Source organism: Marmota flaviventris, chromosome 17 (genome assembly GCF_047511675.1).
Source record: "Marmota flaviventris isolate mMarFla1 chromosome 17, mMarFla1.hap1, whole genome shotgun sequence".
In the NCBI taxonomy this organism is placed as follows: domain Eukaryota; kingdom Metazoa; phylum Chordata; class Mammalia; order Rodentia; family Sciuridae; genus Marmota; species Marmota flaviventris.
The window spans coordinates 76,514,755-76,541,537 of record NC_092514.1 but is presented as its reverse complement, the minus strand read 5'-3'; the positions used below and the strand labels follow the sequence as shown (position 1 = coordinate 76,541,537).

Here is a 26,783-nt window from a genome sequence, read left to right as displayed (position 1 = left end):
TGCTATAGAATGAGTAACCAGAAAAGCACTTCAGAACTGTGCCTAAAATAATATGAAAAGGCAGTGATGAGCATTCAGAGACTTCCTGAGAGGGATGCGTGCGGCTCTGTGGCTCCCTGCCTCTTGGCAATGGCAGGCAGGCCTCCTGAGAAGTGCCCCGCCAGCAACACTTCCTCCCTCAGCACTGAGTCTAACATCAGATGGGAACAAGGGCAAAGCAGAAACAAAAGACCCAACATGGTGCTGCTAAAAGCTGTGCAGGAACGGGAGGTGGTCTCCAAGGCCTCGGGATTTCCTGGACATCCCGCAGAGGACATGCACTCTAAATCATGTGGCTGGGGCACCTTCCAGAACACTGGCTAAGTTCAGACTGTCACGTGGAAGCTGATCTCCACCCTCCCCCAGCCCTGGGCCCAAGGAAGGCAGTCAGCACGCACCAGGCTTACCGCCCAGGGACCCAAGTCCAAAAATCTTCCCAGCAAGTCCAAGGCTCTCAGCCGATGCACTTGACTTAGCAGCACCTGGAAAGATAAGAACAGAAGGGCATCACGGCAAGACTATTCCATTGTTTCCCCGGAAGCCTCTGCCTCTGACTGTGGCTCCGAGCAGGAGCCTGACTGTCTTTCCATCTGTCTGCTGGTTCCTTCTGTCCTCCACAATTCACACTCCTAGGTTAAGAAAACACTCTCTATTTCTTCTTCATGGGTGAAATATGCTCACTGTAGAAAATAGCAGAACACTTCAACTGCACTTGAAAAGGTAACTCAGTGGTGGCACTGTGGTTTATCAACCGCTAAACATTTGTCTTAGACCCACACACATCCCTGACTGATCCCAAACTGGATAACACGTTATATATATCTATATCCATGTCTCTTCCTTAAACTGAACACACTGTGGTCATGGCTCCACAGCCCTGGACATGACTTGCCAAGTCATTCGGAACAGAAGCACAGCATTTCGTTTATATGAACGAACGTGAGCTTCTAAAAATGATTTCCCACTGCTAGATATTTAAATTATCATAAAATGTTGTTATAAATGATGCTGTGATGAATCTCCTAACCAGCACGACTCTGCACACCCACAAGAGCTTCTCCCCTAGGATAAACTTAAGAAGCAAAATGACACTGTCAAAGCTTCTGTACTTGTGTCACCAAACCACTTGCCAGGGGGGCCATCTGCCCTCCACACAAGCAGTACCACCTCATGGGGCTGTGGCCCTGGGAAGGCACTTGACCTCAGAGACCAATTTGGCAATTTATGAAACAAGGACAACACAACACCCTCCCACAAGGGCCTCATGAAACTAAGTGATTAAAGCTGAGGCTAACCCAAATTATTATTATTGCTATTACTCTAAGACAATATGGTAGGTGAAACTGTCCTTTGAAGCTGAAATTTTTCACAACTAGTAAAATTACTTTCATAGGTTATTTCTCTAGTAAAGCAGTCGTGCATACCTTTATTTTTCTATTTATTTTTTTTAAAGTTGTAGATGGATGCAATACCTTTATTTTATTTATTTATTTTTATGTGGTGCTGGGGATTGAACCCAGTGCCTTACACATGCTATGAAAGCACTCTACCATTGAGCCATAACTGCAGTCCTAAATGTTTGACTTTTTCCTAGTGATAAACAGTTCTTAGTAAATGAAAAGAGAGTGCCCTTTGCCATCTATTTTGTATGTATTTTCTGTTATATCAAAGTTTTACTTTTCTCTCTCTCTCTCTTTTTTTTTTTTTTTTTTTTTTTGCAGTACTAGGACACCCAAGGCTTTGCACATGCTAGGCAAGTGCTCTGTCACTGAACTGTATCCCAGCCATTTTTATTTTTTGAGACAGGTTAAGTTGCTCAGGCTGGCCTTGAACTTGAGATCCTCCTGCCTCAGCCTCCCAAGTTGCTGGGATTATAGGCATGTGTCACCACACCCAGGTCAAAATTCTGTACATTTTTAAAAAAATAATCTTTGATTCAGGGCCTTATGCATGCCAGTCAAGAACTCTAACATGGTGCTACGTTTCCAATTCTATATTTATTTTTTTAACTTGGAACATTTTACTTCACCTTCTTAAGACTCATTAGCACATACATTACCTTGAACACTTATCTTGGTGTGCCACAAAGCTGTTAGACACCTGAGGTCCTGATGGAGACTGATTCCTCACTCAGGACAGGGTATCTGAAAACCCCACATATGCACTGTCTCCCTGTCACTGTTCTGGGGTTACATCTGCCTTAAGTCCACAGCTGGCCACTTGGCAGGTGGTGGGAGCTATGTGGCATGCACTAGCATGGGCAGAGGCTGCAGGGGACAGCTCCAAGTTGAGTCATTTATAATGATTTCTTCCTTCATGGTGTCTATGCTGGAGGACATGTGTACCAAGTCCCTCAGACCCACAGCATCTCTGTCCTCTGATGTGCTGTCATCCAGTTAGTGTTACAGGGCACTTGCTTTGTGCAGATACCATGCTGGGCAGTGGGGCGGTGAGCAGGGACAGTTAGGATCCCTGGAAGTCAGTCACTTAGCCTTGGAGACAAGCACTAACAGCCTTGCTCACTTCGAATGGGGGTGGTGCGCAGTGCTGTCAACACACGTACATAAGCAGAGGTCTGAGCTAGTTGGGGGTTTTGGAAGGGTTTCCCTCCCAGCTAGAAGGTTGCAGCCATATCCTGGAGGGTGATGTGCAGGGATTACAGGGTTCCAGCAGGAAGCTGAGAAAGATGAAGGCATCTGGGGAAGGGCAGGTGGCTGGTCTGAGGTGGGCAGCCTGGGGAGGGGGCAGACCACTTGGCAGGTCCTTGACATTGTGTGTCCTATGCTGGGAGGAGCTGCCCGAGGTGCTGATGCACATGGTAAGTTCTTGCCAGCCCATTTCTGGCCAGCTGTGGTATCTGAAGTCGTTGGGCAACACAGGAGTCTGTGCTGCATGAAGTATGCTTATTTGGAAATAAACATCAATGAAAAATTTTGGGAAAAATGGTATTTTTTTTTTTTGTTCAAACATTATATCTTTTCTTTCTTCTGTTGATTCATATATTTAAAAAAAAATAAATCCAAACAGAAATCAAAATTAGTTACAAAATATAGAGTGGCTCCTTTGGTCTGTATTTGTACTTTAAACAAACAAACAAACAAAAAAACCCAAGCCAGAAGCGGTGGCCACGCCTCCCATCCCAGGGACTCAGGAGCCTGAGGCAGGAGGAGCCCAAATTCAAAGCCAGCCTCAGCAACTTAGTGAGGCCTTGTTTCACAATAAAAAAGAAAAAGGGCTGGGGATGTGGCCCAGTGGTTAAATGCCCCTGGGTTTAATCCCCAGTACCTGTTTTAGGCTAGCCCAGGAAGTATGGAAATCACAGAGATAGGTGGCAGTCAACAGAGGCATTGCTGGGGTTTTCTTCTCCTCCATGGCAAGCCAGACTGAGGACCAAGAGTGGCTGTCTGAAGGCCAGGTAAAGCAGAGCTTGCTGAGGCAGTCCAACTCCACCGGCCAGGTGTACAGAGTCAGTGCTCAGGTTCTGGCCCAGCCTGGCAGGCGGTGTGCCTGGGACTCCAGGAAGCAGCACTGCTGTGGGGCATCGCATGTCAATGCACAGGCATGTGAGCACACGTGTGTGCAGAGTGTGCGTGATGACAGCACCCTAGGTCGCTCTCTGCTGTCACCTAATAACCCTGTTCTTTCAGACCCAATATTTATTTGAAATAAAATGGTACACTGAGAACAGAGTTCTCGTGAAATGCTCACACTGATTTCCAAGGTCCATGTAGAAGTACAAAAGTTTTACCCTATGAAATCACTCTGTCCTCCTTTTCTGCAATATTGACCTTCATTCTTTCACCTGGGCCATCTCTGCTCACCTGCCACCTGGGGAGGAGGCAGACAGGAATGGTAAGCCCTAGCAGGTTGCAGAGCCAGAAGACCCAGTACACCATGGAGTTGCAATGTTGTGGGATTCCAGAGCTCTGCACAAGATGACCGTGGTCAGCAGAAGTGGTCAGCAATGATGAGGGGAGAAAACTGCCCTCAAGAACAAGCAATGCCTTTCTCCCCAACCTCAGCTGACCTGCAGTTGGAAAGGTACAGAAGGGACAGAGGCTGGCTGGAAGGGTGGTATTTCCATGTTGACCCATTATCTGTGGGCCTTTGAAACCTCTCACTGGACCCTAGATGCCCATCAGCTGATTTCTCTGAGGTGTGGGTGGGTGGAAAAAATTTGCTCTGGCTTATGGGAAAAGTAGCGGGGATCTGATAAAAAGTAGTCTGTATTAGAAAGCTCTTCCCTGAGTTAAGAATGCCCAACTTGCCAAGGCACTAAAGGAAAATTTATAGATGACAGGGTGTGGGCTCTGGCAAATAACAAAGGGGAAGTGACCAGCTGGGTGAACGAAGCCGGCCTCGGGCGCTCCCACCTTCTTCCTCGCTTCCTCCTTAGTTAAAGTTTACCATCGATCCTGGCTGGCAGGGCCTGGGGGAGAGGCTTCCCCAGTGATGAAGAGTCTGCTGCTCTGCATGCCTAAATTATCACAGAGAGATGCCATTTCCCCTCTCTTGGCATCAGGGTTGGCTCCAGAGGCCCTCTCTGTCTCTGAGGGACATGGATTGTAAATGGAACATTAGGAAAAAAAGTCAATAGAAGGCCATTTATAAGAGGGTTATTTGGCAAACCCAAAGAACTGGGTTTCACACACTTGGCATGGAGCCCCTGCTTTGGGAAGGGCCACCATCGCCCCACGGCACTGCAGGAGTAAGAGCAAGGGCAACGGGGAGCACACAACCAACATGGCCACCTACCGCCCGCCTGGTACCTACACTGGCCACTTCCTGTTCCCATTCAATGAGGACACTGGCCTCCACTGGACATCCAGCTCTGTTTTGTTATTGTTACTGCTGCATTTTTTGTTTTGTTTTGAAAATTTGTTTCCTTTTTTATTTATAGGTCACCTTGCTATCCCAGGATGGTCTTAAAGTAATCTAAAAGCACAAAAGGGGAACAGTAATTATTTTTGCTTTCTTTTTTATAACGTCAGAAAAAAAGCAGTGATAATATACAAAACGCACCAAAAATATCTACAGTGAAACATGACACACAGTTCTTTGTTGCCCACTGGTTGGTAATGCCAGCGTGAACAGACAATTGCTACATTTTACCACGTTTACATAGGACCCTTCCAACTCTTTTTTACTGGCTGGCACTCTCAGGGTAAAGTCCTAGATGAGGAGAAATCGCATTTTGTGCCAGGTGAATAATCTCTCAAACCCCCAAAGCTGGCTGATGCAGGGCAGAGCAGATTCGAGAGAAGGGAGGGCTGCCGTATTCCACAGCATGACAGAGAGAAACCCGTGCCTGTTTTAAATGACCTTGTAGAAGTGGGAGCCACTCAGGGAAGCTTTGGTCCAGTGAAGACGGACTATGCTGCCCATTACGTGGGGTTAGCAGCTTTAGTAAGAAGGAGGGAGGTGGACGTCCCTGCACAGGTAGCCCATGACATGGCCCTGCCCGGCGGTGGCACCATGACTTAAGCCCACCTGGGGGAACAGTGCTCTTCCACCCCGAGGGCCTTGGATTTACCTGGACACGGGAGGGACCTCCTCCCTGTCCTGTGCTGGCACAACCCCCCAGACAATCACCACAGCTTCCCCCGAGATCCAAATGCTGTACCTGATTACAAAAAATATTGTGATTAGACCTTGGTGTCTGTGTTGACAGGGGTGGGTACAGCCAATTCTACATCCTTGAGTAGAACAGCTTCTCCCAACCAGGACCCAGTAGATACATGCTGAGACAAGAGCTTGGAGAAATCTTTCTAATATCACTATTGTGATAAATCCCAGTATTCCCACCCTATCCTATCTTTTTAACCAAAAAATCAGCTGGCTGGACACCCAAAACTCATCTCCCAACTGGGTGTGGTGATGCACACCTGTAGTGCCAATGACTCAGGAGCAGAGGAAGGAGGATCTCAAGTTTGAGCCAGCCTTAGAAATTTAGTGACACTATGTATCAGAATTAATAAAAAGGGATAGAGATGCAGTGCAGTGGTAGAGCACCTCTGTTCAACCCCCCGCATTGCAAAAACAAATAAACCAAAACAATCTGATATCCTGCTTGAGTGGGTAACAATCTACTGTGAGTGTGACACAGGCCGTATAAGTGACTGGCCTCTCAAAGGCTCACTCAGAAAGTGTCTATTTCTTATAGCAAAACACTGACAGACCCACTGGCAAAGGAAAGCTGGTGGCTTCCAGGGCCTGTGTTGCTCCAGCTAAAGAAGTTCACAGGAACATCTGTAGCGACACATCATGGCAGGGCGCGGTGGCCACGCCTGTAATCCCAGCAGCTTGAGAGGCTAAGGCAGGAGGGTTGTGAGTTCAGAGCCAGCCTCTGTAAAAGCGAGGTGCTAAGCAACTCAGTGAGACCCTGTCTCTGAATAAAATACAAAATAGGGCTGGGGATGTGGCTCAGGGGTCAAGTGTCCCTGAGTTCAACCCCAGTACCCCCCAAAAAAGTAGGGGCACATCTGTAATCTGCCGTGTATCCACCTCTCCTCACAGGACTAATCCACACACCTTGGCTTCCACGGCAGGGGTGGGGGGCGCTGCGGGAGCCTGGGTGGAGTGCAGCTTGCTGGCACCAGCACTTCATCAATTCCTGAAGTGCCAATGGGAGGGGAGGGCGGCAACTCCACCTCAGATTTATCTTTACTTGGGGGTGGGGGAAGGAATTCAATGACTTTACTAGGAAAGCCCGTTGGGAATAAATGTGCAATCAGCTCCCGGGTCTTCTGATTGGATCTGTGTGATTTATGCACCATCTGGCCCAGAGCACAGCCATCACAGAGGGCTGGTGTTCCAACCGCTATCATGGGACACGCAGGCAGCCGAGGTAAACCAGCCCTTGGGGACTCTGGGCTTTGGCTTGCTTCTGTGATCAGAAGCCTTATAGCCGGGCCTGGTCTGAAGCCACTCACCTGTAGAACGATGGGCAGCTGCTCAGGGGGACTCCGGTTCTCCACACCCATGGTGAGCCACACCTGGAACGCAGTCAGCTGCTCAGCGAAGAAGGGGCTGTGCTGTGGGATGAGCAGAGGCATGAGTTAGGGACCCTGGCCCCACCAGCACCCTGACGGGTCGACAGAGCACTCACTCTGTGGCTCTGACCACACAGGGGAGGGACACAGCAGCGCTCCAGCCCAAAGACAAAGTGGAGCTGCAGGATTTGTGAGCAGCCTGGAGACGGGCAAGAGAGGGCCCAGCTGGGCCCTGTGGCCACGCCTGTGGTCCAGAGACTCAGAGCCTGAGGCAGGAAGGTCACAGTGAAGTGGACCAGCACTAGCCCTTTTTAAAGTTTTATTTTCATACATACATTTAGAAAGTTGTAGGTATCTTAAACATAGAGGTTGAATATGCTTGTGTAAGCAGCATCAAAATCAAGTAGCAGCACAAGAGCAACCCCTGGGCCCCCAGCCCCTGCCACAGCCACCTTCCTGGGTGGCCACATCCTGCCTGCTTCTGTGGGCCAAGAGGTAGAGCCACACAAAGTGAGGTCGAGTCTGGCCACCTCCCATTGGCATGGGGGCCTACAGGTGTAGCTGTGGCTCTTGCTGCAGGTGGAACACCTGTCCCTTCCACCTCCAGGGGGCACCTCGAGTTCCTGTGGTGGCCCTCATAGTGTAGGCCTGAGTACAGTGGAGCCTGAAGCACAAAGAACATCCACTTACCCTGGCTCTACCTTCACTTGAAATGTTAACGTTTTGCGCCCCTCCCTTCCCCACCATCCCAATTTGGTGAAATTATTCCCCAAAGAAGAATCTTGATTCCAGAAATGATGTAGCAAGATTCTTGAAAAGGTCCTTGGCAAATATGCCTGGCACTGGAAAGAAGAGTTCCGCCCAAGAGGAGCACACATGCCAACGGAGGGACCTCTCCTGTGGGGGGCAGAGAGTTCCGATCTCCTGCAAACACAGAGGAAGCCGCCCAGAGCACAAAAAGCCAAGACCTTGTGAGGCTTTCCAAATGCCCGTCAGCAGCAAAGGCCCTGTCCTTCCTGCAGGAGCTGAGGTCCTCAGGCTGCTCTGGCTGGGCTGGAGGGTGGGGAAGTGGTGGGGCAGCCTCTAGGGGAGGCTCGTGACTATGACAAGATGTTGTCCCTGCCCAGACCTGTGGAAGGTGGGCAGGCAGGCCTTTGTTTGAGAGCCTATAGGCATACACCCGGCACACAGGGGAGCCAAGGGCATGGAGCAGCCAGGGCTCAGGGCAGTTTGCAGTACGTGAAAAGATGTACCAACTGCAGCCCAGAGGCAGATGGATACGTGAGGGCAGCGTGGGTGGACTCGGTGGTGGGGGTGGGTGCTCACTGCAGAAGGCGGTAGACAGGCAGAAACATGTGTGAGAGGGCAGTGTGGGTGGACTTGGAGGTGGAGGTGGATGCTTGCTACAGAGTTCTTCCAACTCTGCTCCATCTTGAAACTTTTTACAATAAAATGTTACCAAAAAAAAAAAAAAAGCAAAAAAAACGGGGGAGCAATCTAAGACAAAAAGATCAGGGAGGTCCTCTTCAAAGGCCCTTGACTCAGTGTAAGGATGGCCTTAATCTAAGAAGGGCCTTGGCCTAAGTAACTCCACTTTAAAATAAAACTGCAAGTCCCTACCAGGCATACCTGTGGAGCCCTCCAATATTGACATCAGGCACAGCCTGATAAAATAAGTCACTTTCCCACAACCCTGATAAAACTCAGAGTGAAGTCACTGTCATTTGCCTTCACCTTGATAAAGGCAGAGGTGAGAGATAAGGGCGGAAACCACCAGACCAGATGGCTTGACCCCAGAATGCAAGATGTCACCGAGAAACCTGGTAACGGCTAATAGGGATTGAAAGGGCGAGTAGAAACCCCGAAATTTAGCATAAATGGTGGAGCAAATGAACACACTCAGCCAGCCGACACGATGCCCACATGCCGGAGAGCCCCAGGAGGACCTGACTGACACCCCAACTCTTCTCGCTGTTGGCCTGCTCCTCTGCATCGTCCTCACCGCTCTCAAACTCTACGGCCACATCGGGACCCTGGTGAGAACAGCAACTTCTCCTTAGGACCCTCTCCTCAGCTGGCCGTCAGCTCCACCCCAGGAGAAGCCTGCCTCCACTGCTTCCTGACCTGACCACTGCGGCCTGAGTGACCGCGCATCTGCTGGACTTAGATCTGGCACTTGAGCTGGCATGCAGAGGGAATGTCTGTCACGATTAAGTGTGTTTGCAGTGCACAGAATTAACTTAGAATTGCTTGCTCTGGATTGATTCTGTCTATTGCAGTGCCCAGCATTAAGGATTGTCACTTTTCTTGATTAAGAACCTATAGAGGGGCTGGGGCTGAGTGATAGAGCACTTGCCTTGCACTTGTAAGGCACTGGGTTTCATCCTCAGCACCACATAAAAATAAATAAACAAAATAAAGGTATTGTGTTCATCTACAATTACAAAACAAAAAAAGAACATATAGAGTGGAATTGGACTGAGTGATTTGAGTGTAAAGCACTGAAAAGGGCAGGAGCATGTGGACCTTCTTTATTTCTTCCCCTGACTGCGCAAGTTGCACCTTTGCCCCTCGGGGCACCTGGTCGTTCCAGTCTTGGGGTGCACCGAGACCACCGGGGAGGAGAGTGGGTGGATTTAAGATGGCAGTTAGAGGAAGACTGCATCTGTTGCTGGGTGGCTTGGGATTCAAGCTGTGGGAGAACCACTTCTAGGAGCCAAGAAGAAATGGGAAAAAAGACCGTTGGCAAACGCAGTGACCATCCATGTCATCGACAGCGTCGGCAAGCTCCGTAGGGACAATTCTTTCAGTTTTCATTAAGAATCCTTTTTTCTTTTTTTTTCCTGTTGTTTATTTTGGTGTGTTTCTGTTTCTCTCCTTTCTTGTCCCTCTAACAGTCAGATCTCTTGTCCTTTTCTCCCCTTTACTCATTTTAGTTTTTCTTCTCATTTACAGCCGTCACTAGCTGTCGCTCTTCTGCTTTCTCTGTTCACATTGAACCTTCTAAACTTTCTGCTACCTCCCCATCACGTTTTCTTTTCTCTTAATGAACTGTGTTCTACCATCTTTTAGAACTGTTCTGTTTACACACTCCTGCCCCCACTATTCACGGTGTGGTTATTAGTACTGTGGACGGCAGAGTTGGGACCCGCTGTTTCTTCAATGCCAGATGAGTTCATGGTTATTTGCTATTTTGCTCTTGGCAACTGCTGACCCCACCTTCCTGTTTTCATGATAATTAGTGCTGTAGAGGTCACAGTAGACACAGGATAGTTATTTTAATGCTGTATATTATTAGCATTGATATTTGCTATTGTTTGTTTTGCCCTCTTCTGTGAGGTGCTGGGAACCTACAGGGACACCACAAGTTCACAGGGTAGAGACTCTGTTGTTGACCTAAACTCAGCCAAAAGATAGCACACTTTGCTCCGCACACAAATTGGCCACTCTGAAACTTCAGCTATACTTTAATACAAATAAGAGAAGAGACAAATACCCAAACTAATAGTCAGGCCCCAAGCAGGAAGAGCTACAGGGTGCCCATTGGTCCTACTCACAGACATCCATGCCAAGAGCAAAAACAGAATTACACAAAGGCTGTTGACCCCACACAATGACCCCACACAGGAGTGCTTGATCACTGACCCACATTCTCAACCCTTTTTTATATTTTATTAGAGACAGGATCTCACTAAGTTGCCGAGGCTGGCTTTAAACTCACAATCATGTTGCCTCAGCCGCCTGAGCTGCTGGGATTATAGGCATGCCTGGCACAATGAGGGATTTTAATCTATATCACTCTAACACACTTTGGCAAGAGAAGGCCATGCCATAAAAAGGCTCACACATGAGAGTGGAAGATAAATCCATCCCAACAGATGCATAAAACCCAACACAGGAATACAAGAAATATAAAAAACAAGGTAACATGATACCTCCTAAAGTTCATAATTTATCAGCAACTGAACCCAAAGATACCAAAATGGATGAAATACCAGATAAAGAACTCAAAATGATGATTATAAAACTAATCAATGAATTCTAAGAGATTATAGGAAAACAACTGAATGAATCAAGAAGTCATTACAGGATATGAATGAGAAACTTAATAAGGAGATGGAGATATTGACAAAGAACCAAACAGAAATCTTGAAAACAAAAGACACAATAAATCAAATAAAATGTTCAGTTGAAAGTCTCTTTAATACAGTAGACCATGCTGAAGACAGAGTCTTAGAACTGGAAGACAAAGTGGCCAGCCTTGAACATCACACAGTTCCAAAGAAAGGAAAATAAGTAACCATGATCAGACTATACAAGAATTCTGGGACATTAAGAGACCAAATGTAAGAAGAATCAACAAAATGGAAAAGCATTGTGAGATGCAGGCTAATAGCATAGATAACTTCCCCAGGAAATAATATAAAAATTCCCAAACCTTGAGAATAAAATGAACATCCAGATATAGAATGCATGCAGAACCTCAAATAGACAGACAAGATTAGAACAAAGAAACAAACAAAAACCTCTCTCCATGACACATTATAATTAAAATGCAATTTTAAAAGCCTCAAGAAAAAAAACACAAATCAGGACACATTTAGAGGCGAGCCAATCAGAACCACTTCTGATCTCTCAGCACAAACTCTAATATGATCCAGGAGGGCTTGGAATGATGTGTTCTAAATCCTGAAAGAAAATAACTGTTAACCAAGACTACTATATCCAGCAAAACTATCCTTCAAAATCGAAGAAGAAATAAAGCTCTTCCAAGTTAAGCAGAAACCGAAAGAATTCCTCACTCCTAAGCCAGTGCTACAGAACTTAAAGAAGAAATAAAAACAAACTCCAGAGCTCACAAATGGACAAATTTCCATTGAAGAGTAGCCATGCAGATGAGAAATGTTTATTTTACTAAACATTAGAAATAAACTAAAATGGCAGGAATAAACTTCTGCCTATAAAAATATTGAACATCAGTGTTCAACTCTCCAACTAAAAGACACTGCCTGGCAGAATAGATTAAAAAACAAGACCTAATGTTGTTTGCAAGAGACTAAGATTTCAGCTACAGTCTAAAAGTGAAAAGATAGCAATGATGTACCACATGAATCAAGACTGAGAACAAGCCTGAGTAGGAATAAATGGATAAAGAAAATATGGCATATATACACAACAAAGTTTTATTCAGCCACAAAGAAGAATGAAATTAGGTTATTTACAGGAAAATGGATGGAATTGGAGAACGTTATGTTAAGCACCCTGGTTCCCAGTGGGTGAATCAAATCTCAGAAGGTCATATATTTTCTCTCATATGTGAACTCTAGGGAGGAAAAGCGAAAAGAAAGGTGGTGGTGGTGGTGGTGTGGTGTTCTCAGGAAAATCAAAGGGAGATCGGTAGAATAGAGGAAAGGAGTATGGCAGGGAAGGGCAGGGGAGTGATACTGGCCAAATTATATCATCATATTGTGTGCATGTGGAAACATTCAACAACAAACCTCACCATTATGTACAATTATAATGCAACAATAAAAGAAATATAAAAAAAAGTGCATCTGGCGATTTAACACACCCCACATGCATGCCTCTGAGCATGCCATACATGCGTGCATGTTCACATATACCACAGGCCCAGGCCTCCAGGCCATGGTGACAAGTATTAAAGGTTACAGTACCTTGGTGGTGAGCTGAGCTCTCCCTGGCCACTGGTGCCTCCTGCCTGATTTGAGGGTGAGACACTCTGGCCACTGGTGTTTGTGAGCAGCGATCTGACTGTGAACATGCCAGGGTCCCATCCTAAGCCCTTTGGGTATACAAACTCATTTTAATGCTCTAGGCCCTTTGGATTGAATGAGGACACTGAGGTACAGGGAGGTTGTCTAACTGGCCCATGGTGATGGTGCCAGGCTCTTGGCTATGATGCCCAACAGTTTCTCAGGTGGCAGGAGAAGACTCAGTCTTGTTGACCCAGCCTCATACTCCCCTATGTCATCTCAGCTTCATGGATGGCCTGAGCATGTGATCACCCAATGTGATCACCTCTGCCAGCCCCTACCCAGGCCTCTGTTGCTGGGCCCCTGGGTACCTACGGTGGCCTCCTGCTTTCTCCCTTGAGCCCGGACTTGACATGGCACCTCTTTTCTTCTCACAGATTCTTGAGGATAGGGACAGGGTTATTCAAACTTGATGCCTCACATCACAAAGGCAAAACCAAGTGGGCCTCTGGGTATTGCAGTGAGGACCCTGGTATCATGTCCAATTCACTTGCAGGCAAGTGCTGTGAGTGAAGCCAGCTGCAACTTATGCAGAGCCAGAGAGACTAGGCTTCTGCCACCTGCAGTGTGGCTTGGGGTTGGGATGCCTGTGTGATGGGAGGCAGCCCTCAGAGGCTTCCATGTGTGAGCCCCTCTGCCCCAGGCTTAGGGAAAGCACAACTCACCCTGCTGAGAGGGCAGAGGATGAAATGAGGGCTGCTCTGGGGAGGAGGCCATCTGCATGAAGAAGAGCAGACTCTTCAGAGCAATGCTTTACACTAAGATCTGCGTTTTCTTTTCTTGGAGGTACTGGGGTTGAACCTAGGGGTGTTCTACCACTGAGTCATATCACCAATCTTTTTTATTTTTTGTTTTGAGACAGGGTCTCACTAAGTTGCTGAGGCTGGCCTGAAACTTGCAATCCTCCTGCAATAGCCCCCGGAGTAAGTTTTTAAAAGGTGACCACTTCAAAATCTAACTTTATGGGTTGGGGTTGTGGCTCAATGGTAGTGCACTTGCCTAGCATGTGTGAGGTACTAGGTTCAATCCTCAGCACCATATTTAATAAATAAATAAATAAAATAAAGGCATTGTGTCCATCGACAATTAAAAAAAAATTAATTTTAACCCTGGGTTGACCCAGTCTTGTAAACTTTGGTCAGTATATTTTTTTCCCAGGTGGGTGAACCAAATCTCTGACACCCACACAGACTGAGGTTTTTATGGAGCAGGTGCCCAGGAAGCAACAATCACAGCAGATGCCCAGGTCGCCCTGGAGGGACTCACCCTGAAGGCAGTGCCTTCCTCAATGATCGTGGGCAACTGGGAGAGACAAATGTCCACAGCAAGGTCCCAGGCCTGCCTGGGGAGAGAACAGAGGGAGCATCAACAGCGTTAGTGTGTAGCCTCTGGCGAGGGGTCCCACAGGCAGAGGAACTACCAGACCCTTGCAGATGGTTCTGGGGAGAGGCCTGGAAGCTGGGAGGCTGTGCTGGGCTTGTCCTGTCGGCCCCAGCGCAGGCACCACTGGGACTGCTGTACTCTGACTCTGGCCTGTCTGCTTTCTTCTAAGTGAAACAAAAAAATACAGTGGTACTGGCCCTCCACGGTGGCTCCCAACTCTGATGTGACCCTCTGTGGCACACAATCTGCCTGCTCCAGGCTGCAGTGCCCTTGTGGTGGAGCTGGGGCCAGGCAGCCTGGCTGTGGACCTCCGTCACAGGAGCCTTGGCAGTGTCAACCTGCCCCAAACCTTGCAGTAGGACTGTGGCCCTGGCTACCACTGGCACGGTCTGAATTGTTGGGCCTGGGCCCTGGGTGGCCAGGAGTGTGCTGATGGTCCTTCAGGACAGGACAGGTGGTGCTTATTTGAGGTAAAAGGGGATTGTGCCCATGGTAGACTTGGCTATTCTCACCAGGCTCTGGGGGTGTCAGGACTCAGCTCAGCACATTCACAGCTGCATGTCCTTGGCAGTGCACCCTGGTCTGTCTGGAGAGCACAGGCTGTGACCCCACTAAGCAGATGCCCACACCCTCTCCCAGCTTCAAGCCAGCCCTGTGTTCCATTCTTCAATAATTCCATGGCTCAGGCACACAAGCCCATTGCAGGGTGATTTATGTGGCTGCATAAACACATCCTCTTATATAATCAGGGGAACGGGGACTTGGTGTCTGGAAGCAGGCTGGCTGCTCTTATGTAAGGCTCTTCGCCAGGTCTCTCTCTTCCTTACTGCTTCTGAAGGACCCGAGAGCACAAAGGGACAGGAGAACTTGGGGCTGAAGCCACACAGGTCAGGGTTTGAGCTTGGCCTGGGTGTGATCTGGGTGTAATTTTGTTGATTCTTATGAACTATGAGCCCATAGGACAAGTTTAGACTTGTAGGGAAGCCACAGCAACAGCGATTCCCTCCGTGACTGTGGAGCCAAGGCCAACCCCAAGAACTGTGCAGGCTCAGGCCAGGGGCCATCTGGCTTGGCACTGGGACAGCACAGCACCATGCACGGCTATAGGTGCCCAGACTCCTCCGAGCCCCCCTTCAGCATTGCTGACCTATCACCCAGGGTTGCTTCAACCCTGCAGTCCATGGGGTGCCTTCCCCTCTGTGGCAGAATGGGCATCCTCCTGATCTTGCACGGTGCCTTAATGCGTGGAGCAGCCTGTGGGGCCGTGAGACCTGGCCCTTTCTTTCCTTCTTCACTTTACTGTGTCCAAACCATGGCTATTGACTTCCTTTTCTAGAAAACAAATGGAGGCAGGCCTGTGGCTGAGGACATGGGACAAAAGGTGCAAGTGATGGCCTGGGAGCTGCTGATGTCACCCTCTGTCCCAGTTTCTCTGCAGGGGCCACAGACACTGCCTGCAGATGTGACACAGAGGGCAGCCCCCTTCCTTAGTGGGGAGAGTGCTCAGCATGCCCCGGCATTGCTCACAGCCCCTCCACAGGATGAGTTGCACCTGGACACTGAAGGAGGACATAGGGAGGACAGATGTCCCTGGGCCAGCTCCACTGGCTCTCCCTTCCTGCTGGGGACTAGCTGAGCTAAATACTTGACATGGCATGTGGCTGGGCACCCAGCATTGCCTGCCAAGCATATCAGCCCGCAGCTGGCCATAAAGGTTCTGGAAGGCCCTGCTTGCTTTCCCAGCTTCACCTTCTGCTTGGTCTCTTGCCCTCCCTCCCCTCTTCCAGCCCCCTGCAGTCATGGAGGTAAGACCACAGGGACAGAAATGGCAGTCTAGGAAAGGTGCTTGCTCTGCTCACTCATTAACAAGCTGGGCCGAGGCTTACGCCCAGGCATCTGGAGGGCGGGATCCAGGAGGACAGCCCCTTCTCCAGCAACACTCTGCCATGCCTAGGGAAGCAGCCCACACCCTGCAGGCTCCACCTCACTGTTGCGTGATGACTCTCCATGGAGGCATCACCAGAAACCTCCCAGCTGTGCTGTTCTCTGCCTCTCCTCTGCTCGGATACATGCAGGCAAGGTTAGGTAAAGAGATCTGTGTGAGGACAGAGCTGGCCACATGGAAACTGAGGGAGAGGAGGAGCGGAGGCCAGGGGCTGGTTTAGCCTGAGTAAGCTGGACAAAGGGAGCTGAGCAGGTGACCAGAGGTGACAGCCTAGATCCTGCAGGTCACAGTAGGGTGTTGTGTGGGCCCTACTGCAGGTGAAGGTCTGGAGAGTGTGATGGGTACCTGGTACTGGAGTAGGACTAGGGCAGGGGTCTGTAGGGAGGTCCCTGAGGTCAAGTTCTGAGATGTCCACAGTGGGGCTTCTAGGATTCTAGATTTCTGCATGACTTCCCTCACCTCCCTTCCTGTTCCTGGACAGAGCCAGCCAGGCTCCTCAGCAACAGTGTCCCTTCACCCATCACAGGAGCACCCCTGTCGTGTTGACATGGCAGAGGCTCTGTCCCCTCAAGAGTACTCCAGACTTCCTAGGGCTCCCTTGGCCCCTTTGTCACAGTGAGTGCTCAGGCAGCTCCTCTGCAGGCTGGGGCGGCCTTGTCCTGCACACTCACCCTCAGGCAAAGTGTTTGGCACTACTGGCTCACTGACGCCCCCAGATGCCATTTAAAACAGACTTTCACCCCCTTGATGGCTCCAGACCCAGAATCCATTGCAGGACCAGTAGGTGCAACTGAACCGGACCTAGCACCTCCCAGCCAGTTCCCAGAGTCCCTGGACTTGGCCGTAGCTTCACCTGGCGTCCCGTTGCACTCCCCAGCCTTCACCTGCCCTCCCTGGTATCTTGCTGCTTCTGCAGGAGCCAGTCTTCTCTGCTGGCCCCTCTCATGCCTTGCCTCAAGCCTTGATAGCAGCCCTGAAGCTCCCACCACTCCTGGCCTTCACCAGGGACGAAAGCTTGGTGGTCCCAGTGCCTCCCAGCTTCTCCAGTTCTGTGGCTCTAGCACCAGCAGATACCCCAGTATCCAGCCATGCCTGATTGCTTGCTGGGTACCCAGCACACAGTAGGTCTTCAACAAACACTTGTTGAATGAGAGGGAGTGCAACTGCTGTGCCCAGAGCAGCCGGCAGGGCTTAAAGAGAACAGGATGGGGAGAGAAGCAGCCGGACCACAGGGGCTGCCTGGCTCGGGCCCCGCTCTGCCACGGCTGGGACAGCAGACCTTCCCCCTCACTCCTCATCAGGAGGAGGCAGGTCTTCCAAGGCCACCATTTGCGTGAAGCCACACAGTGACCACACAGCAGGCTGGGCTGCACCAGGCTCTGGGCCCAGCCTTTGGCTCCATCTCTCCAGGACCAGCTTCCCCATCCATGAAGGTGTAAGGATGGCATCTCCTGCACAGGTCCTCATGAGACCCTGAGATGACGCTGAAGGTCTACCTGGCTTCGGTAGGCCCCCGGCCCACAGGTGTGCAGGTGCCTTCATCCCTACTTGCCCCTCCTTGAGAAACACTTTCCTGCAGAAACCACGTGGGGATGGTTTGCTGGGTTTCATTCTGCAACAACAGCATCCTCTGGTAACTTCACAAGACTCAAGGACCCAACCTTTTTTATTTAGACTAGTGGGACGGCATGCTGGCAGGCAAAAGGGCATTTTCTGTCTTTAATAAAGGACCAAAACAAGAATGGAAAAATTTAAGCTGAACAAAGGGCCTAAAGAGCTCCTTTTATCTTCAAAGGCCTGAACGGCACCCCACCCCCAGACTGGCACTCTGTACAGCAGCCCCTCCCTGCTGACAATTAAGAGGCAATCAGGAGATAATCAAACACAGCTCCCACCCCAGGCAATAAATAGCTCCCATATGCTCAATAAACCCAGATTGTAGGCAAACGGTCCTCGGCTGCATTGAGGGAGGTATCTACTCTGTTGAGACAGAAGCAAAGTCAATTATTGCAATTAAACTCTGTATGGATGCCTTGCATTTAATCAAATAAAAGCTTCAATTTCAGGAGTCAGAAATAAGTGTACAAGTTCAGGGAATGGTGATGAGAAGGGGGCACAGTGTGTCTGACCGGCTCTGAGCCCAGTATAGTCGGGCAACAGTCATAGCCAGGGCTGGACACCAGTGGCTCTGTGCGTAAGGCCAAGCACATTCACAGGCCACCTCGCAGTGCAGAGCTGAAAGCTGCTTGGCATTGGAATACTCAGGCAGAAAGAAATGGAATCCATTAGCAAGGCCCAGCAACTGCGAGATCCTAGACTGCACTGGGGACACACACTTCTCACATCCCACCCCGCTGGGGAGATGGCTCCTGAAGACCTGAGACCCCACGTGCATCCCACCCAGGAGCCGGGGCTGAGCCTGCCACGTTTCCTGCACTGGGAAAGCAGCTCCAGATGGTTTTATTCTCATTTGTGTGAAAGACGTGGTGGGGACAAAGCTGAGGAGGGGCTGTGGCTTAGGTCACCGACCGACACAACAGCTGCACAGGGCTGTGGACCAGAGAGCAAGACAGGAGAACCTTTGCTCAAGGTACCGAGGAGAAAAGAGGCTGACTGAGGACACCCAGGACCCCTGAACAACAAGAGCCAAGACAGTCACCAGAACACCCGCTCCCCAGGCCTCCACAGGGGACACATGTGGGCCTAGGCCAGATCCCTGGCAGAGGTGGGACTGATGAGGCTTGCTGGGCAATCTGGCACTCTCTGGGCCAGATTAGGTCATCTCGGTGTCACCATCAAACTCTAAAACTGTGTGAGAACCGTTTTGACAGCAGAGCAGTAGTGCTCTCTGAGGAGCATTAAATCAGTTGATTAAAACTGGCTGCATTTTCTCAGATAAAACCCAACTGAACTTGTAGTCTTAATTTGGGATTCTCAGCTACAGACAAGTGGGAAAGCAGGTCCTATAAAAACCTGAGACTGTGGCAGTGGGCAACTGCAGCAGCCAGTCTGCTGCTGGCACCCAGGCAGGAGCAGAAGCTAGGCCGGTGGCAGGAGGTGTCTGTGTTTGCACCTCCCACAGTGGGAGGCTCTGCGTGGGACGCAGGGCGGGTGCTCAGGAGCCAGGCTGGCAGGAGTCTGTGCCCAGCTGAAAGCTGGACCAGGCTCCCCCCTTCCCCAGCAGCAAGGAGCAGGGGACTTTCTAAGAGCTGGTTGCTGCGATGAGTCACCCGCCTGGAAGACTGGGTTTTTGGGAAACAGGCCTTGGATGGCAAGTGCCCAGGCAGTGGGCTCAGGAAAACCTCCTGGGTCGGCACGGCCTCCATCTGCACTGATCAATCACAGCAGAAAGCACAGGTTATTACCGCAGAGAAATACAAGGTTTCAGGACCCCTGAAATTGAGAGTGAAGGAAACGACTCCCTGATGGCTTTGCATCAAAAATTGAACAGGAAACGGGCTCTGAGTACTTCATCACCAGCTCCCCCGCCTGAAGCAAAGTGTAAATGTACATTACTTTATGTTTTAACCTCAATTTTTGTTAGGCTTTGTTCTCTCTCCCCACCCCCCCTCCCCCCCCCTCCCCGCTAAAAATTCAGCCTCTCCATCACCACCCAAGGAATACAGTAACTAGATTTTGAATCATCTACTCCCAGTGCTCTTTCCTGCGTGCTCCCTGGGGATGCACGTGCTGTGGAGTCTTTATGAGGAGAGAAAGAACCCCATGTGCTGCTTAATTTCATCACCGGGTGCTGGGGGCAGAGAATTGCCACAGGAGACCATGGGCCTGCAGGATGGGTGCAGGCCTAGGTCGCTGACACTGTGGAACCATCCAGCCTGTGCTGCTAGCACACGGATGAGATGGGGAGAGGAGGGCCTGCCTGTAAAGTCATTGGATTAGGGTTACAACTAGTCTGTATCTTAAAGGTGTCTAAGACCCTCTAGGGCAGGAAGGCAAACAGCTGTAGAGGGTTTCCACACACCAAGCAGTGTCTCCTCAAGAGGGCTTGGCTGTACACCTTGGAGAGAGCAGAGTCCAAGTATCTCTATCAGGGGCCACATCCTTCTTTTCTCTGACTTAGCATAAAAATGGTAAATAATTTTATAGAGAAATAAAAGGTATTGCCATGCCTGACTCTCTAGATCTAGAACATTGTACTATGGTTGAGTTGACTGGCTTCTCATTAAATGTAGTCCAAGCAGAGGACAGGGACAGGCTGCCCTTTGGGGAGGGTGCTGTGCTGAGACCTCACGTCAGCCTCCAGTGTGGGCGGGGGCTCCTGTGCACCCAGAGTGGCCCTGTGTTCTGCTGCACTGAGCTGTTGTGAGACTGCGATGCTCAGGGTAAGCAGCCTTGGGGCTCTCCAGTCTTCCAGAATGCTCATGCTTGTGCCCAGACCCCTGACTCGCTGGTAACAGGAACTGTGGTGGTTTCCTTAGAGTTACACTAGTGAGCACCTGGGCATTCCTAGTAGAGTGTGGGGGAAATCTCTAACAGTGGGCACACCGGTCTTATAGAGTGGTGATGGCTACTGAGAAATCATTTGAGCCAGCCAGGGCCTGGAGATCAAGCAGTGCTGAGGCCAGTCTCTGGGAAACCTAAGTGCAAACATAAGTCTGGAACCCTGGAAGAAAGAGCAAGTGGTGCAGGCACCATGCTGTGCACCTGCCTCTCCTCTCCCACACACACCCTGTGCACGGGGTCAACTCCCACAGGAAGTGAAGGCCTCTGCAAAGCAACATCCCCACACAATGGACGGGAGGGGGAAGGCAGGAAAAGCCACTGATGGTGACACCTGGTCTGAGGCAAGCCATGCTGCTCGTGGAAGCCAACCATGAAAGGGGATTGGAATTTTGCAGCTCTGCCTTCAGGTCAGGTTTAATTCCAGGCCCTTAGAGCTGCCCTGACCCCAGGAAGCCAGGAGGAGGCCACCAGAACCTGGTGGAGAAGATGCTGGCTGTGAGCCTGTTTCTGTCCTAGCCCTGTCCTGGTGTCCCATCAGAGGCTTGAAGCCTTTCTCTGACTACCGCATGTTTCTCCGTTAAGGCTAAAGCCTGATTTCTACACTGGAATTCCAATCAAAGCAGATTCATGGCATTGTTCTCAGCATCTAATGGGACTGACTTCAGATTCAGGCTGGCACCATCCTCGCCAGGGAGGACATGTCAAAGGTGTGCAGTTCTCCTCCCTACAGCCACATCACCCCGATTTCTGCATGAGAATCCTTTGCTTTTATGTATTTGGCACTTCCCAGCATGGAGACGAGAAGCTGTGACATCAGGTCTTGCAGTAAGGGATCCCAACCTGGAAGAGGCCTCCAGGTGTGCATAGTTGAGACCTGGGGTTCAGGAAGAAGGTAGACAAAGACTCCAGTGGAGGCTGGCCAGGGCTCCTGTGGACTCCCTCCTCCCCATGCACACAGCTGCTGAGCATGCCTGGGGACGGGGGCACCGTGTGGGGAATATGGCATGAAGTTCCGTCCTCAGCATCCACAGCCTGGCTATTTTTGAAAAAAAAATTTCTTAATTTCTCTCTCTCCGCCCCCCTCTCTCTATTTATTTATTTATTTTTATGTGGTACTGAGGATTGAACCTGTGCCTCACATGAGCAAGGCAAGTGCTCTGCCACTGAGCCACAGCCCCAGCCCTCACAGCCTGGCTCTTAATGCACACTCTGCAGGCTGCTTCTGTCTATGAATATGTTTAGTTTTGCTTTCAGAATGTTTTAAAAATATTGTATTAAGTTTAATATCTAAAAAATAAGATAATTATACATAAAAACATGAATTTCTGGCTCCTGTGTGAAAACCGGGTGCTTGGCTTCTGGGATTTAAAGCTCTGAGTGCAGCTGCTGATGGGGCTGTTCGGAGCCCGTCTCTGCCATAGCCACACCACGGCCAGGGAGCTCCCTGAGGATCCTGGAGTCTGCTCTGCTGAGAGGCCTACTGCCTCCTGCCTGTGTTCCTCCCACCCTCCTCTGAGCCACCCTCCTTGGGCCCCTCAAGCCAGGGAAAGTTCTATCAGTGACCCGCTCACCCCCCCACCGGCCTGGTGGTGTGGCCTCCTGTTCCCGCATGCGGGAGGCACAGGGCCTATGCAAGGTTTGCTTCAGGAATGAGTCAGAGAAGGGAGAGGCTCAAGGCTGCCTGGAGGCCCCAGCTGGGTTGACACTGGATCCACCTGGGGGGATGCTGGTGTGCTTGAGAGCTCGGGCCGCTTCACGCCTCTGCAGGGTTCTGAGAAAGCCGTCCTTTACATACCCCTTCCAGAGGAGGACTCTGCCCTTAAGAAGCTCAGGACCCCGTGCAGAGAACACACTGGCCTGCCTTCCCTGGAGTCTGCATGGGCTGGTGACACCCATGGAGCTTTGTGCCAGAGCTTGACTTGGACCTGATGAGGCAGGGACTACATTCCAGGCCTGTTTCTCTCAACTCCTGTGGATGTGCCACCTGCCCACCTCCAGGTGGAGCGGGTAAGCGTGGGCTTTCTGGAAGTGAAGTCAGGGTCTGAACCTGCCTCTTGGCCAGGTTGCCCTGGGCTTTGGGCAACTCGCATCCTGGTGAGGGTCAGTGAGGCCTGTGTGCTGACCTTCTGGGAGAGGGTCTGGGACTAGTGGGTGCTCAATAGGCTGCCAATGTGTCCTCATCTGGATGTTGGCTCCCCAAGCCTGTCCTGAGTCTCTCCTGACTCTATGCTCGGCTTCTCGCTGTCCACTGGCTTCACAAGAAGTTCCAGCACTCTGCCCATTCCTCCCACTGTCATTAGTAGAGAAACAAGAGGCCCTGACCTCCAGCCTCTTGCAGACTCACCAAATCCCATCAGTGCCGAGAGGAAACACCTGTGAGACCTGAGCCCTGCCACCACCCAGGCCCAGGGCTCTCCTCTCTGACTCATCTCCAGTCGCTGTCTGTGGGGCTCCCTGTGGTGGGCCAGCCACTCCTCATCCACTACACCACAGTCCCAGACCCCCAGGGCTCCCTCTGCTCCAGCCACAGCCCTGCTCTCTTAGGCCCTTGCAGAGTTGTCTCTTGGCACTTGTCACCATCAGGTCAGAAGCTGTCTCCACATCCCACCTCCACCACTCTCACTTTCCAGGGAACCATCCCTGACCCTATGATGTCATTAGGTATTCTTTCCTCGGGGCACCATCCCCACTAGCCTGTCCTTGCTCCTAGTGGTGACCCCTGCCCCAGGCTCCCACACGGTGGAGGATAAGCCATGGATGTCTATGCTTCTTTTTAAACCAGTATGCCACACGCGCGTGCCCATATTAGCCTTCCATGCTCAGGAAGGCACAGGAAAGGACACAGTCTTCTGCACTGAGCTCCTCAGCCAGGGACGGGGAACATCTGCAGGTCAGGGAACTGAAGCCAGACAGGGACTCAGGATCTGGTGATGCCCAGGCTGAGAGAGAATAAGAAAGGAGGACCTCAGCCTGCATGCTAAAATGCCAGGCCAGGCAAAGCTGGTGGAGTACCAGCTGTGACTCACATAGTGCCAGTTGGATAAGGTCCTTGAGCTGAAGTCCTGCTGACACCCTGGTGTCACTCTGCAATGTCCAGCTGTGTGGTCTTCTTGCAAAGACAGACAGTACTGTCTGTCTAACTGGAGGCTGGACAGACTTCCTTTAAGAACAGCTCTCAGGGCTGAGGATGTAGCTCAGAGGCACAGTGCTTGCCTAGCAGGCATGAGGCCCTGGTACAGTTCCCAGCACTCAGACGAGCCCAAGCCCAGGAAGGTAGCGGCTGTATCCTGGATCCCACATGAGGTGAGCAGCCCCCATGGTCCAGGCTTCTCCAACACCCTCTGGATCCTCACACCCTTTACCAGCCCACCCAAACGAGTGCTCAGTGCACGGCAAGGGTGCAACTGCTTGAATCACATTACCTCAGTGCTGGGCTATTTCAATAAGAACGACCCTGTGGGCTGCACTGCGTCACACGTAGGAGTCAGTCTCAGGTACGTGAGTGTTGGAAAGTACCATACCATTTAAAAAACATCAAGTGAGATCAAATCCAGGTATTGAACCTTAGGGAATTCTACCAGTTATGTTTTTGTCATGTAAAGAAATGCCCAGTTAAAGCTGGGAGCAGCAGGCACACCTGTAATACCAGTGCAACTCCAGAGGCAGAGGCAGAGGCAGAGGCAGGAAGATTGCAAGTTTGAGGCCTGGCTCACAAACTTATTGAGACCGTCATTCTAAATAAAAAATAAAAAGGGCTGGGATGTACCTCAATGGTAAGGTGACCCTGGGTTCAGTCCTCAGTATTGTAGGAAAAAAACAGTAGAAATGCCCAATTATCTAATTTCTTTTCAGTTTTATATTCATGACAAACAGTGCCTTAACCATAAGATTCCTTTTTTTTTTGGTAACAGGGGCATTTAAAAAGTAGAGCCATATTCCCAACTATTTTTATTTTTTATTTTGAGACAGGGTCTTGCTAAGCTGCTACTGGAGTTTGGATGTGAGATATCCCCCAAAAACTTATGTGTGAGAAATGACTGGGTTATTAGAGCCTTAACCCAATCAGTGAATTCATCCCCTAACGGGATTGAGTGGTGACTGATGGTGGTAGGGTTTGGCAGTAGGAGGTGGCATGGAGGGCGTGCCTTTGAGGTACAGATCTTGTATATGGTGAGTGGCGTCTCTCTGCTTTCTGATCATCATGTGAGCCACTTTCCTCTGCCACACTCTTCCCCCGTGATGTTCTGCCTCACCTCGAGCCCCCAAAATGGAGCTCCAAATTAACTTTTGCTCTCCTAAAATTGTGGTCAGGTCTTTTAGTCACAGTAGCAAGAAGCGCTGACTAAAACAGTTGCCGAGGCTGGCCTTAAACTCATGATCCTCCTGCCTCAGCCTCCAGAGCCACTGGGATTACAGGCGTGAGCCATCACCCCCAGCAAAGATTCCATTTTTAAAAGTAGGTTTTTTTTTTTTTTTAGGGCTTTGTAGGCTTGGAAAATCTACAGGTGAATTTCCAATTACAGAAGGGATCTCTGCCAGACTATACAATAGAGAGCTGCCACGTCAGTGCCATCCACACCTGCCAGGGCCCTGCTTGGCAGTGCCCTCCATGTATAACAGGGTTTAACAGAAAGCAGTTACACTACTGATATAATGCAGTGTTCGGTTTTGTCACTAAATACAAGTAACAATAAAATTTTAAGATTGCTTACATTTTGCCAAAGAACCCGTACTTTAACTTATGCCCCTATTCTGTAAGGTCCCGGGGTAATTCCTAATTTGTTCTCACAAATGGCTTCTTTTATCAAAGTCTTTCAGAATGTCTCCTAGCCATGTCCTTTAGTTTTCCCCTAGGGATGCTTATCACACTCCCGAGCTGGGTCTCAGCAGCCACAGGGCCAAGTGCAGGGAGACGCAGGGGTAGCAGGACACTGCAGGTGAGGTGGCTGAGACCTGGCTGGTCAAGGTGTGGCCAGGGATCCTGAGGCCAGCAAGAACATGATCTCGGGCCAAGGCAAGATTGGCAGGTAGGATATACCACGGAGACGGGCTCTAGAGCAGGCGCTGCTCACTTCTTGGCTCAACATCCAGCTGGAGGGCTGTGGGGCTCTACCCTCGGGAGTGGGGCTCACTGCAATGTGGGTGTAGGAATGGGGCTGCCCCAAGGACCTGGGTGAAGCTCTTTACTACCCCTCCTGGAGATTCCAGGCTGCTGGCCAGGTAACAGAGCTGTCACTCCCTGTCACCTAGTGTCTGATGCCTTCCGCAGTGCTGTGACCCCTGAGCACAGCAGTGATATGCAGCGGGGGTGGCAGCCCCAAGCTTTGTGCCCTGATTCAGAGTCATTTCCACCCTGTATGCTCTTGTCCCAGGGATGTATCTAGAAACACCATCTTGTCCTCAAGTCACGGCCCTCAGCCTTGCTGCTTGTCCCCTGGAGACTCCCTTTCTGTCTGTGACATGGGAACATCACTAGACCTATTCACAGCATTGCTACAAGCGCAGATGACACCTGAGAGCTCCGGGACGTGCTGACACACAGCAGCACCTGATGTATAAGTCTCTGGAATCACCTGGTGGCCTGTCCCCTCAGCATCACCACAGCGGCACTGCTCATCTCCCACCTGCCAAGCTGCCCGTGGGCCCCAGCTGAGTGCCTTCAGCAGCTGGTGAAAGCCTCACCCTTGCGAGGTGCTCCCTATGGTGCAGACACTCCAGTGGTAGCCCCATGACTCCTGTCTCCTGCTGAGGTCTCCTCCCTGGTGTGTTGGTGGGGCTGTGACTTCTGATCAGCAGAATCTAATAAAGGTGGACAGCTGTCCCTGACCACATGTAGCATGACGCAGGCTGTGTGCCCATCTGCCAGAACCTCTACCTCCCTTGCTGACTAGGTTGCAGAAGGCCACAATGGGCCATGTGGGAGGACAGTGGGGTCCCTGGCTGCTTACAGTGGCCTTGAGCCAGGCAGGACCCTGCATGTAGGACATGCCCCCCAGAAGCTCTGTGGTGCAGTTGTGTGAAGCTACTGAGCTGTGGCAACACTGTTGAGCAGCCACATGATACTAGTGGTATCATGGATGATACTAGCATAAGTAGCAGTGCCGCAGTCCGGCTGCAAATCGGGCAATTGGAGAAATTATAATCAACAGTGAGTAAGATTACACTCTACACTCTGTGCATGTGTGC

At 50.4% G+C, this 26,783-nt stretch overlaps 1 protein-coding gene across 1 annotated transcript in view; it reads right to left on the bottom strand.

Moving 5' to 3' along the window:
* Positions 1–26,783, bottom strand: part of Rptor (regulatory associated protein of MTOR complex 1) — a 332,581-nt gene that overhangs the window by 79,190 nt on the left and 226,608 nt on the right. The window contains exons 11-13 of the mRNA XM_071604063.1: positions 14,072–14,147; positions 6,972–7,073; positions 438–521 (exon numbers count right to left, since the gene is read on the bottom strand). Of these exons, the coding sequence (XP_071460164.1) occupies positions 438–521; positions 6,972–7,073; positions 14,072–14,147 (262 nt within the window). The remainder of the gene's footprint in view (positions 1–437; positions 522–6,971; positions 7,074–14,071; positions 14,148–26,783) is intronic.